The 14,338-nt window shown below is 44.3% G+C and overlaps 1 protein-coding gene across 5 annotated transcripts in view; it reads left to right on the top strand.

Annotated features, from left to right (window-relative positions):
- SYTL3 (synaptotagmin like 3) overlaps positions 1–14,338 on the top strand; it is an 81,334-nt gene that overhangs the window by 11,535 nt on the left and 55,461 nt on the right. For all 5 annotated transcript variants that reach the window (XM_019412690.2, XM_019412689.2, XM_053904310.1 and 2 more), the window contains exon 3: positions 9,382–9,446. In XM_019412690.2, coding sequence (XP_019268235.2) covers positions 9,382–9,446 — 65 coding nt within the window. The remainder of the gene's footprint in view (positions 1–9,381; positions 9,447–14,338) is intronic.

Raw genomic sequence — 14,338 nt, 5'->3', positions numbered from 1 at the left:
TACCTTCACAGTAGTTTGACTATCATTCCTTTTGTCGAGGCTGAAATTTCTTCTGCGATCAGTGCTTGATTAGTCATGGAAGGCTCTTGCTTTTAAAACCTTTCTTTGAGATTAGTAAGCTTTCTGTACCATTAATTCTCTTATTCATACTTGACATTGTCACCTCACTCAGCCGAGCTGAAACTTTTCACCCGACAGGGAAGGTCAGAGCGAGGAGGCTGCCGTCCCAGCTGGCACTTTGCCTGGTAGGGAAGTGTTGCCTCAGTTAACACTCTGAGCTAGAGTTAAGGGTACTGGCAGGCGTAGGGATGCCGGGCAGGCTGGTGGGTCCTTTGAAGTCATGTCTTCATGGGAATTTCCACAACAGCCTACCCATGCCCTTAGGTCAGACCAAAGCACATTCCAACGCCAGAGAGAAGTCATGTGTGGATTTGGCGATTTTAGATGTTTCAACTCCTGTACCGTTCCATTAATGCAGATATTTAAGAATCAGTATTTTGTTGAAAGAAAGTTGCCCACGGGTTTCTCGCTAATGTTAAAGCTGACCTCTGTATGAGATCTGAAACACCTTCTTCTATCTTTAGGATGCTTTGGTAATGATGGGATTCGCTTTTGTGATATCTTTGTCAGATTCAAACTTACACTTAATGTTTTTTTTAAAGAAATTAACAAAACTATTTCTTTAAAAGGGAAGAGGGGTGCCTGGGTGGTTCAGCCAATTAGTTGGGCATTGGCTCTTAATTTTGGTTCAGGTCATGATCCCAGGGTCCTGGGATCAAGCCCCACATCTGTTCTGTGCTGACCATGGAGCCTGCTTAGGATGCTCTCTCTCTCTTTGCCCTTCTCCCCCGCTTGTGTACTCTCTCCCCCTCTAAAATAAATTTAATAAACAACAAATAAACAAATGGAAAGAAATATGTCTGCCTAATTCTGCTATGTACTTTGCTACCCATATGAAGAATACTTTTATAACAACAGAAATGAAGTCATCAGATAAGAAATCAATTATTTCTTCCCCTTTGAAAATTGTAAAAACTTGCTAATAAGGCAGTGAAACTGTTAACTTGAACAGAGCCCTCTTTCAATGGTTACTTTATATTTAAGGCTCCATGATCTAGGGGCAGTAAATTTATGTTGCCTTATGCTTGGGAAAGGGTGGTAGAATGCACATAACATCCTAGATAATGTATAATCTTATGTGTTAAAGGTATCTGAGTTCATTTTCAGTTCGATTTAGGAACTGCAAGTATTTAAAATTTGAATCTTATAAATGCTGATAAATCCTGGGGTGTCTGGTTGGCTCAGTTGAGCATGTGACTTAAAAAAATTTTTTTTAATGTTTATTTATTTTTGAGAGAGAGAGAGAGAAGCAGAGAGAGAGAGAGAGAGAGAGAGAGAGAGAGAGAGGCAGAGACAGAGGGAGACAGAATCTGAAGCAGGCTCCAGGCTCTGAGCTGTCTGTCAGCACAGACCCCGACGTGGGGCTTGAACCCACAAACCATGAGATCATGACCTGAGCTGAAGGTGGATGCTTAACCAACTGAGCCACCCAGGCACCCTGAGCATGTGACTCTTGATCTCAGGCTCGTGAGTTCAAGCCCATGTTGGGCATAAAGCCTACTTAAAATAAATGGATGAATGAATGAATGAATGCTGACAGATCCTAAGAGCTAGTGTATTGTAAAGCCTTCTGCCACCTGAAATAGCAAAATGAAAATATTAATGCTGGTTTTGACAACAATCTGTAGCTTTCACATATTCAGATAATAAGCTGGTGTTCATGGCAGCATTATTCAGAATAGTCACAAGGGGGAAACAACCCAGTGTCCATCCACAGATGAAGGGATAAAAAAAAATGTGGCATAAACATGCTATGGAATATCATTCAGCTATAAAAAAGAATGAAAATTTAACACATGCTAAAATGTGAATGAACCTTGCAAATATTATGCTAAGTGAAATAAGCTAGAAGGAAAAATGTATGATTCTACTCACATGCGGTATCCAGAGTAGAGACAGGAATCCACAGAGACAGAAATGTTTTATAAATTTTATTCATTTTGTCAAATATTTTGAAGTATCTATATTGTTATAAATTATTACTTTTATGTTTTATAATATCTCCCTCAGTAATTATGTTTGTCACCTGCACGGTTTTAGGATTATATTTACAATTAGTAAACTAAGTCTAAATTTTAATAGATTCAGGCACTAGTTGCCAATCTTTTGAGACCATGATTTGCCAATGTGCAAGTTCTTCACTTTGATTCATTTTTCAATAAACTAAAGTGCCTCTTGAAGGATTTTTTGCCCCAGAAGAGCAAGTGGGTGGCATATTGTCTGAGTCATGGCATATTTGAGGATGATATCAGTAGCCCTCCCTCAAGCTCCTTTGAGTTATCCCTTGGATTTCTTGCTTTTGTTTTTTGTTTTGTTTTGTTTGTTTTGTTTTGTTTTGAGAGAGAGAGAGTGTTGTGCAAGTGGGAGTGGGCAGGGGCAGAGGGAGAGAGAGAGAGAGAGAGAGAGAGAGAGAGAAGGGGGGGGGAGAATCTGAAGTAGGTTCCACGCTCAGCATGGAGCCATCCCATAATCCCAGCATCAGGACCTGACCTGAGATCAAGAGTTGGACGCTCAGCTGACTGAGTCACCCATGTGCCCCGCTTGTTTATATATATATACATATATATATATATATATATATATATATATGTATGTATATTTTACCATGATTAAAAAAATATATATATGTATATATTTTTAAATCATGGTAAAATATATACAACATAAAATTTACTACTTAGCGATTTTAAGTCTACAGTTCAGTGGCATTAAGTCTGTTCATGTTGTATGACCATCACCACCATCTGTTTCCAGAACTTCTTCATCTCGCAAAACTGAAACTTCGTACCCATTAAACAACACCTTATTTCTTCCTCCCGCTGAAAACCAGCATTCTATTTTCTGTCTCTGTAAATTTGCATATCCTAGGTACTCCTAGACGTAGAATCGTACAGTACTTGTCTTTTTATGACCGGCTCATTTTACTGAGCGTGATGTCCTCAAGCCTCCTCCGTGTTGCAGCGATATTGCAGGTTTCCTTCCTTTCTAAGGCTGTACATTCCATAGGGCGAGTATGTCACATTTTGTTTGGCCATTAGTTTGTTGATGGACACTTGAGTCGCTTCTACATTTTGGCTGTTGTAAAAAATGCTGCTGTGAACATGGGTGTGCAAATATCTCTGAGACCCTACTTTCAGTTCTTTGGGACATATTGCAGGCTCATATGGTCCTCACATGTTTAATTTTTTTATACTCTTTCCCGTAGTAGCTGTACCATTTTATAATCCCACCAAGAGTGTACAAGGACTCCCGCTTCTCCACGTCTTCGTTAACACTTGTTATTTTCAGGGCTTGGTTGGTTTGTTTTTATTTTTTGATGTTTATTTATTTATGTTGAGAGAGACAGAGAGAGAGAGAACCAGCAGGAGAGGGTCAGAGAGAAAAAGAGACAGAATCTCAAGCAGGCTCTGCACCATCAGTGCAGAGCCCAACGCGGGGCTCAAACCCACAAACCGTGAGATCATGACCTGAGCCTAGATCAAGAGTTGGACGCTTAACCAGCTGCACCACCCAGGCGTCCCTGTTTTTGATAATAGTCATCCTAACGGAGGTGGTGGGGGGGGGGGGGTGAAGGTCAGCTTGTTTTTTGACTCAGTAACATTTTCTTCAGTTGGATGTGACTATTCTGATGATCTTTTATGCCCCTTGCCCTTGCTTCTTAAAAAATACCTTTTAATATGTAGGTTGGCTTTGTTCTGTATCCCCCATTTGTGTTATCTTCTCCTGCAACATTTAATGTCTTTTCTTTTCAGTTCATGTTCTAGAACAGCGCCTCTACTGAGTCTGTGTCACTGATTCCATTTCCTAGGCCCTTAGTTCTGTTCCTTCTGGTTGGTCACCAGTCACTCCGCTTTTGTGTTGTTAGTTTCCTAGATTTTTCTTTCCGAAAAGAGTCTGATGTCTCTTCATGTCAGCCTGGCTTGTCCTTATGTCTTTCTGTTTCCTTCTCCTGGAGGCTGGGCTTAGGTACTTTTGAAAACCAAGTGCTTTCTGGAATGTGCCCTGGATTCCCCTGTGGTGCACCTTCTGAGAAGGCCACTTCTCTGGTCTTCGGGACTCTGTTTCTCCTGCCGGCTGGCATTTTGTCAGAGGCTCTCCATTGTCTCTTCAGTTATTACGTGCTCCCTATCTCTCGCCATTCATGTGGTGGTGCAGGGGAGTGATGGGGAAGCCCCCCTTCAATCTCTGGGGAAGACAGGGTGATGTGCAGCATCTAACCCGATTTGTTTTGAAGTTTACTTATTTATTTTGAGAGAGAGCATGCAAGCAGGGGAGGAGCAGAGATAGGAGACAGAGGATCCAAAGTGGGCTCTGTGATGACAGCAGAGAGCCCAATGTGGGGCGTAAACTCACAAACTGTGAGATCATGACCTGAGCCAAAGTCAGATGCTTAACCAACTGAGCCACCCAGGCGTCCCTCTAATCTGATTTTTATTGTTGAGGTCTTAAGCGCAGCTCTGTGTGGCCACAGTGGAATTTTTCTCACTTTTGTCAATTAGTTATCCGATGTAACAAACCAAGAGTCACAAACTTGTGGCCAACAGGCTGCATAAGCCCACAGGCCTTGTTTATTTTGGGGCCTGCGTCTAATATTTGGGGCCTGGGTCTAATATTTATCGTTTTAATGTCTTAAAATGGGCCGTGGGTTCTCCCGTTCACCGTGGCGCCCACTCTTCCTTACTGTCTCACAATGGCCCGCTTTCCTCATTTACGGTTTCTGCCGGGTGCCTGAGTCTGACACACATTAGACCTCAGTGCTTACCGCCAGCAGGGTCCCATCCTATCTCTTCAGTCCCCAGGGTGCTCCCCACAGAGCTGGGCATTTTTACTCATTCACCAAGCTGCTTGCATTCACTGGCCCCTGCCCTGCTCCTCAGTCACGCTTGGGGCTGTGGATACAGCCCTGAGAGTGACACAGAGGGGACCTGCCTTCTCTCTGCGGTCCAGTGAGGCAGAGTTATTAATGTTTCACAAGAAGTGGTGGTGACAGCTCGATACAGTCATTTCTGTATCTTCATCTCGATTCCCCGAGCCCTCCCCTAGTTACCGAGGATTTAATCACAATGATCAGTCTTTTTTTTCCTGTAAAAATGTTGAAAGCCAATCTACTGAGCTGGCAGGAAAAAAAAAAAACCTGTTTTGCTTTGTAACTAAAAACCATCTTAGATGCAAGATTATTTGAAGTAAAAAAAAAAAAAAAAAAAATCAGCTGTCTGCATGCACAAGGTTGCTCTGGCTGGGAATGACCATGCAGGTGGACAAGCTCATGCAAAGCGGTTAGGTTGATCTCAGTTTTACAATATTAGGCTTCTTCACTTGGGCTTTTTGAAGCCTGTTTGTCTGATGAGCCACCAGGGCACTCTTGAGGCACCCTGGCCATCAGGACGTTGGGTGGAGAACAGATCTGCCCAGAGAAACGTGCTTCTGTAGGCCTTCTAGGAATCCTGACTCTGCAGACCGACTTTCCACTTCTTGTCCTTTGCATGGTGGAAGATACATTAAGCAACTCCAGGGACATCATGCTGACTTTCTGAAGAGCATCCAGCGTGGATGGGACAGCTAGCCATCTGCAGATGCAAGTAATTAAATGCAAAATAACACTGCCTTCCAACAGGCCTGTTGGGCTCACTGCTCGCTGAGAGTAACAGGTCAGACTGTCTTTCTGTTAGGGTCATCCGTTCATTGTATCATTGAACGAGTGTGTATGCTGGAATTTGCAAAGGGCTTTCCAACTGTTATTTCCTGTTTACTGATGAAATGACAGCATTAGCAGAGGTCAAGGCTATGAAAACGGACGCTGGAACCTCCAGAAGTGTAGTAAGAGCTGGCTATGCACCACGAGCTTGGCATTTATGATGATAGTGATCCTCATGCAGTGTTACTGACAAGGTCAGGCACGGAATTCAGGTCTCCTAGTTCTGCATCTTCTGCTGTCCCCACAACCCTCGGCTTCTGCTTTTTGAGATGTATTTGGCAATTGATTGAAGAAGTTTGAAAGACGCAAGTCTCCATTCTGAGGAATGTAAAAGCATTAGCCTATTGCTGAGCTCAGAAAATGTTCCAAGAAGCTTTTTTAAAAAATTTTTTTAATTTTTTTTATTTTTTTCAACATATGAAATTTATTGTCAAATTGGTTTCCATACAACACCCAGTGCTCATCCCAAAAGGTGCCCTCCTCAATACCCATCACCCACCCTCCCCGCCCTCCCACCCCCCATCAACCCTCAGTTTGTTCTCAGTTTTTAACAGTCTCTTATGCTTTGGCTCTCTCCCACTCTAGCCTCTTTTTTTTTTTTTCCTTCCCCTCCCCCATGGGTTTCTGTTAAGTTTCTCAGGATCCACATAAGAGTGAAAACATATGGTATCTGTCTTTCTCTGTATGGCTTATTTCACTTAGCATCACACTCTCCAGTTCCATCCACGTTGCTACAAAGGGCCATATTTCATTCCAAGAAGCTTTCATAGGCAGATTCTGATCAATCATCTGGGAAGAAATAATAAACGCTTCTTCTGGTTACTGTGAGTCAGTCTACCCTGCGCTGGCCCTACTGAGGACAGATGTGATGGTGTCATCACTGCAAGATCTGCTCACCTCTGTCTTAGACGATAAGACAAATCCCTTTGCAGCTTGGGATTGGTGTGCACAGGGAGCCTTTATTAAGGGTCTTAGGGAATCATTGCTTAGGAACGGCTGGTTCTGCAAGAAGTGTTTAGGGAGATCCGGCTCAAATCTGTTCTCGAAGCAAACAGCCTCAAAGTAAAAAAGTGCTGTTTGGCATGTGGTTTAGGACTGTGGCATTTTTATCCTTCTATTATTTAAACACAGACAAGCCCGAGAGACCAAATTTGTGCAAGTTTGTGTCCAAATCTGTCCTGCCAAATAAGCTCCTGTTGAACTTCACAAGTACTCAGTTGGGATGTTCAATTAGATGACTGGCACCAGGCGACGTATATTTTAATTCTGTCTGAAACCTAGAGCACTAGGCTAGAGGAGGACTTGGTAATAAAACACTGACTTACTCGGGTGCCTTCAGCTTCCCCCCTCCCTCCACTGAGCTCTCCTTTCCTGGCCATGCACCTGGGCGCTTACTTCTCAGCCAGGCACCTGTGTCTGGCTAGCCACTGCTGACTGTAGGGGGTGGTGGTTTGACTCACTGATGAATTCTCAGCTCCGACCTCCTTCCGGTCTGAGCCCTTGCCCCATTCCCGGCCCCGGCTTGTATACGGATGCTTTTGGACACAAGGATAATGGCTGCAAAGCGTGACAGCCCTGATTAGCTGAAAGGGTCACCACCACCAGGAAAAGAAATCCAGGAAGTGGAGTTCATCCATTCGATGGAAGCCTCCTGGTTCCACATTTGATTTTGCTCTTTGACTCTCCTCATCTGATACTTAGACCTTGCCCTGCTGATAAAGATGGAGGAGGCCCCCACAGGCATGGAGAAATTGGTGGGTGTGGCCCTTCGAGGGGCGTGAATTCACCACTGGCCCATTTATCTCTCCAAACTTCCCCTGGTGGTTGATCCCTTGCTTGCTTTCTTGCGCCAGAAGGGGCCCTTTCGAGGTGCTGAGTTCTCAAAGACTAGATATTCAATTTTATGGTGCAAACTTTTCTCTGTCTCTCTAGACACATATCACAGTTGAACATTTTATATATTTTGGCTCTGAACGGTAGTGACTGATTATCAAAATTCTTCTATCACAATTTATAAATGCCCCGTGTATTTTTCTCTTGTTCTAGTCGCTAAGCATTGGGAATCATGGTTTACTTACTAATCAGAGAACATAATAGTTTCTAACTAGACAAAGGGGGAAAGATGGTTAGTATCTTCTAACAATTACTAGAACTCCGTAGAGAAAGAGGGTATTTCTTTTAAAAACATGTAGATGGACATATATTTGTGAATTTGCTTACATTTACAGCAATTGTAAGCATTCATTCAGAAAAACGCATTTGAGTTCATATATAGCCTAAAAGAACCCAGTGGAGAACACTTATTTCGGTAAACATAGACGAGAATTTGTAAGGTACAGTTTTAATTTTTCTTAAACTTTCATAACCCAGGAATTGGCAAGTTTTGTGGCACATCATTTTAAGGGTGTGGATAACTTGTAATATCTGTGTGTTTACTTTTTTGTATCCTAAAAGGATGTTAACAATTCTACATTTCCAAGGTTTTTTGAGGTTGACAGTGGCTTCTCCAGAAATTTGGGAACTGTTGAAGAGCACAATGCATTTGGGGACTTTGGTTTCAGTCAGTGAGCATATAAAGGGCCCTGCATCCTGTTCCACATGTGACCAAGACTGGAGGTGTAGGGGTGTAGACGTACCCTAGCGGGTGTTGGCCGAGCAGCTGGGCAAGAACAGGTCATTTCCCCTGTTTCTCAGGTGGTCCACTCGGACCCAGGTCCCGGATCTCCATGAAGTACACTGATCCCATATTCCAGACTTCAGGGCCTTCCAGGAAACTTCTCAGCTACTCTGTTAGCTCTTAGTAAACGTCGTGGTTAACACAAACTAACCTTAACCTAACCTAGGGATGAGTTCCCTCTTAGCCAAATAGGCAGCGTTGGATTTTGTGTTGACTATCCTTCACGCCACTGTTTGCTGCTGTAAACATAATAAATTGATCATTTTTTAAAGTTTATTTATTTACTTTTGAGAGAGCATGTGCATATGCATGAGAGAGAAAGCAGAGGAGGAGCAGAGAGATAGGGAATGAGAGAGAATCCCAAGCAGGCTCCACAAACACAGGGCTTGAATCCATGAACTGTGAGATTATGACCTGATCCAAAATCAAGAGTCAGATACTCGACTGACTGAGCCACCCAGGCACCCCATAAATTGACCATTTTGGTGGCAATTTTGTTTCTCATTGTATATTTCTTCAGAAAACATTAAGTACTTAATATGTGTTGGTCATACACATATGTTAGTATGCAAACATTACATGTACCTATTACATGTAGGGTAAAATATACCCAAGCATAGTCTTCCAGCCTTGCTGCTAACTAGTCAGATCACTTAACTAGTCAGATTGCTTAACCAGTCAGATTGCTTAACTAGTCAGATCACTTAACTAGTCAGGTTGCTTAACCTCTCTAGGGGATCTGTAAAGTTAGCAGGGGGAGATCAGAAACATGAACTCTGAGGAACCTTGCGAGACTAATCTTTTGTGAGACTATCTACCTCCCCCTTATGAGCCAAATACGGCACCGACCACATCGCTATCTGAGGCTTCCTGTCTGCTTGTTTTTCAGAAATGTGAAAATAAAAACTGGAGAATGGTTCTTTGAGGAACGAGCCAAGAAATTTCCAACTGAAGGTAAATGCCCTTAAGTTTTTACTAAAGTAAAACGATACATTCCCAGTTTTAAAATATTTGGTGTTAAGAGTTGAATACACAAGACTTTACAGGTCCTGGTAGACAGGCCTTTCCTTTCTGACCTCTAGTTCTGCTCGGTTATGCTTCCCCCCCCCCCCCCCCCCGCCCCCTGGCCCACCCTGCTCAGCGCCTTTGACTGCAGACCACCCCTCTCTAGCTCAGTTCTAACTGCTGAAATCCGCCTGCTTTTCCCTGCGTGTGGGAGTGAGGTCTCCCTCCTCCGAAACACGGGCAGCTCTGGGTTGTCCCATCTTTTCCAAAATTTGTGGCAAGTGCCTTACGTGGTATTACTATTTGCATACTTCCCTTTCTCTCCATAAGCAGAAACTATGCTTTGAAAATCTAGTCCCTTACAGCACTAAGCACAATACCTTGTTCCTGAGACTTGGCCAAAATGACTGAATAACTGAAGGCCACGGAGAGTGAACAGGATTAGAATTTAGCAGATGTTGATGATTAGGAAGCGAGCACATGTCGTGATTGTAGGAGCGTGAATGCGCATATGGTCTGGGTACCACAAGAATATCTTACAGAGTCTTTGCAAAGCTGATGTAGTGGTATAATTGGTAGCTGGGACTGGAAACCAGGGGGAGAACTAATTTTGCCTCGGTAACAGAGGTGCCCACATCAGAGGATGTGAGCTGCATGGGCAGGAAGACAACTTTTCAGACAAAAGCGCACGCACGTGTCATCAAAATAAAGCAGAGCTCACATGCTCTGTGAATCACATTCGTCCATGGTGGTAACACACATCCTCTGACGTGTGTGACAGCGGGGGCTGCACACAAGGAGCCCAGGCTGACCTAGAGGGAATGGGGCGGCTTGAAACCTTTTTTCTGCCGGAAAGAAGCTATGTAGCCACAACCCCAGATGCGTTGTGAGGAAAGGAAGCCATTTGTTGGAGTGTTGACACTCCGCTTTTGTAAAAGGCACGGTCGGCTGAAGTTGACATTCAGTCGGCATTAAATTCTCTGCTGGATCATATTCCTGACTTTCCTTACTCGAGAAAAAACGATGTTTCTGCCAAGTTGATCAGAAATTTGGAAGGAAGCACAGTGCTAACGGGCAGGCTGAAGCAAAAGGGTGAGCGAGTGCGTGTGATCTCACCTGGGACACCGTTTCTCAACCCTTTTCCTCACCGCCCCCCCCCCCTTCTATCCCAAGCAGCCTTGTTAACACTGTTTCCTAAATACTACCCGTCCGTGAAAGTATCATATCTCAGGTACATATCTGTTTGTGTACCGAGGCCTTCTGGAGCACACTAGGATTTGCTTCTTCCACTAACTCCTTTCTCTGGCCCCTCAGGCCCATCGTCCCCATTTAGGGCATAATCTGGGCGGGCTTGGCAGCGTGAAGTCTAAGTTTTAGGCTTTGTTTTGTGACTTTAAAATACTTTTTTGGGGGGGGGGACACCTGGCTGGCTCAGTCGGTAAACCTGTGGCTCTTGATCTTGGGGTCGTGAGTTCAAGCCCCATGTTGGGGAGTAGACTGTACTTAAAAAAATAATTTTCTTGTTGGGGGGCTGGGGTCTTCTTCAGGTGGTAGATTCTCATTTTTTTTTCACTCAGTTTCTACTTCACAAACAGTAAGACTGTAGGGAGTGAAATTCCTGTAATTTCTCAATAACAAGTCTGGGAAGACCTCTCCTGGCAACTATTTTATGCACTGTTGAAAGTTTTAGTATCATTATTTGAATCAGGGAAATTGATTTGCAGGCCGGAACACAGGTGTGTGCATGCGTGCATGCGTGTGCACGTGCGTGTGTGCGCGTGCATGCTCATTATCTTTTCATCGTCTTTCTGGCACTCTCCCAGTGAGTAGAAGTGAATAGAAGCAACCAGCGTGGCGGCCACCTGAGCTAAGGACTGAAACTGAACTCCTGGGTCTCTCTTTTTTGTCCACTGACTTTCCACCAGCATGAAAATATCAGTAAGATAAGAAAAATCAGACAGTGAAAGGCAGCCTGAGACAAAATCATCCTTTTATTGTTTCTCCCAAGGTGTGAAAGTAACAAACAACAAAAAAAGAAAAAACCCCAATTCCTTCCTCCTCTACTCTTGCTTCGTCCAGTGCTGAGGTGTCTCATTTCTTATTGTCCAATTTGGGGCGAGATGCGCTCAAAATGCGTGGAAAGACCCAGAAAAGTGCCGTGCTGGGGGAGCACACATGGTTCTGTGAGCTAAACCAGGGGTAGGTGGGGGTTGGCAGGCGGGCGTCGGGAAGGGCAGTGGGGGTGAGGTGATGAAGGCTTGTCTGGACAGGTGGGAACTCTACCTCACTTACATCTGTGCCCCCTGGGAGAGAAGCTGGCACAGTAGTTGAGGAGTTGACTTGAACCCACGCGCGGTATGCTCTGAGGACCAGTTAGGAAAATGGAAACCACGTGGGGCTTTGAGCAAAGAGAATTTAATTTAGGGAATTGGTTAGACAGGTATTATTGGAGGAAGAAAGGCAAAAAGGGAGCCCTGTGGGAACACAGTGATGGTAACTGTAGGAAGTGGGTACCAGGTGGGCCTCTTCTCAGCGGATGCTCCCAGGAACCTCCCACCTTCCGGTCTCTCTGGCACCCCTGGTGGGCCCTGATGGGGAGCCCTCTGCTTTCCGGTCTCTCTGGCATCCCCTGGTGGGCCCTGATGGGGAGCCCGCGACAATCCCTGCTCTGTGATGTGTTCCAGACTCCGATTCTGCGTATTATCCAGTGTTTGCTGTAATGGTGTGAACACGGCTCTTCCCAGCCTCCCACATCCTAATCCGAAGCCAGAGAAACGAGATGGTGGTTTAAACCACGAGAAAGTATGAGACAGCTCAGATCTGTACCTCTTTCTATTTCTGGGTAGGAAATTCCTCCAAAGTGTAGTGGGTTAAACAGTATTATTTTACGTGGTTTCTGTCTCCAGCTGGGGGCTTGCCCGGGGCTGGAGGATCTGCTTTCTCCGGGGCTCACGCACGCACCTGGCGAGCTAGTGCCGCTGTCGCGGGAACCCTGGGTCCCTCCACACCTGGGCCTCCCCACGCAGCTGCTCGAGTGTGTTCACAACAACGTGGTGGCCGGCCTCCCCCAGGCTCGTGGGCCAAGAGAGACAAAGGCAGAATCTTACCCTTTTATATTTAAAAAAAAAAAAATTATTATGGTAAAATACCCACGGCATAAAATTTACCATTTTAACCGTTTTTAACCACACAGTTCAGTGGCATTGAGTGCGTTCGCCCTGCTGTCTAGCCGTCACTACCATCCATACTCAGAAATTTTTCATCTTTCCACGCTCTCCCCTTCCCTCACCTCCACAGAACCCCTGGGAACTTCTATTCTGCTTCCTACTTTCTGTCTCTTTCCATCTCTTTTATGGCCTAGCTTCAGAAAGCTCTCCCTGTCATTGCCGCTCTATCCTGTGGTGACACAGGTCTGCTCGATTCAGGGTGGAAGGGGACGGCACAGGGGTGTCAGGAGGCAAGGGGCCCTGGAGCCCATCAGGAAGCAGGCTACCATAGCCCGTATTCCTTATCCTCGTCTTTATCCTAATCCTAATCTTAATCCACGCACCTGAGAATCATACCTGACTCCCTCCCCGCATCCGGTCAGTCAGCAAATCCTGACATTTCTGCCTCCCCAGTCCTAGAATCTTCCCTGCTCCTCATTCCCACCTACAGTGTAGTAGCTCCTAGCTGGTCCTCATGACTCCACCTGCTTCCCCCACATTCCCTCCTCCCATTTTGTAAAGAGAGTTTTCTTTTCTCTTTAAAAATGAATTGTTCATCTGATCATAGAAGGGATGCATACTTATTGCAGAATATTTGGGAAATACAGAAGGGTGCACAGAAGGCAATAAAAATCCCACCGCTCAACAAGCCACTGTTAATTCCACACACACACATGCACACACATACTCTTCCAGTCTTCTTTCTGTGTGATGTTGTGCGTATGTGTGTGCATGTACAGACTTGATAATTTTTTAAACGAATATATGATCAGACTATATGTAGGTTTTACTCTGGCTTTTAGTGCTTGCTTCAGCAGCACATAGACTAAAATGTCGCTTTTAAAATTCAATTTAGCACATTTTCTTATGCTATTAAGACACTTCCTGACCACTGCATAAAATATATCAGATGGATGAATTATCTTTTATGCAACCTGTTCCTTCTTGTCAGTGAGTGCATCAAGGTATTCAAAATTTCATATTACAGATAACTCTGTGATGAACATCCTATACTATCTTGGCATCTCTTTATTTCCTCTAGATAGATTCTTAGAAGAAGAATGAGTAATCAAATGTGTGAACACTTAAAAGGCTTTGATATGTTTTGCCCAATTGCCCCCTGGGAAGTGTGTGCTCATTTACACGACCTTGGCAGGGTACGTGAGCTGTCCTACCACACTCTGGCCCCATTACCTCCTATCTCTTGAAACGTGACTTCAAATTACATTTGTTCTGAGTGTAAAAGTAATATATTTTCATTAAAAAAAAGAAGTGAAGAAAAGCATACCAAATAATGTTGAAAATACAATGACTTCACCCTGAAATGTTTTGTTAACATTTTGATATACATTATTTCTATTATTTGGTGAGGAAATGTATGTATGTTTGTGAGTGTATACACACATATGTGTGTATATAGTTCTTTTTTTTTAATGTTTATTTTTGAGAGACAGAGAGACAGAACACTAGTGGGGGAGGAGCAGAGAGAGAGAGAGACAGAATCCGAAGCAGGCTCCAGGCTCTGAGCTGTCAGCACAGAGCCCGATGCGGGGCTCGAACCCATAAACTGTGAGATCATGACCTGAGCTGAAGTTGGACACTTAACTGACTGAACCACCCAGGTGCCCCTGTGTG

The sequence above is a fragment of the Panthera pardus genome, unplaced genomic scaffold (assembly GCF_024362965.1).
Source record: "Panthera pardus isolate Hobbes unplaced genomic scaffold, ASM2436296v1 HiC_scaffold_17, whole genome shotgun sequence".
NCBI classification, from domain to species: Eukaryota; Metazoa; Chordata; class Mammalia; order Carnivora; family Felidae; genus Panthera; species Panthera pardus.
Note: the sequence above shows the minus strand (reverse complement) of the source record. Positions and strands in the feature narration are given on the sequence as shown.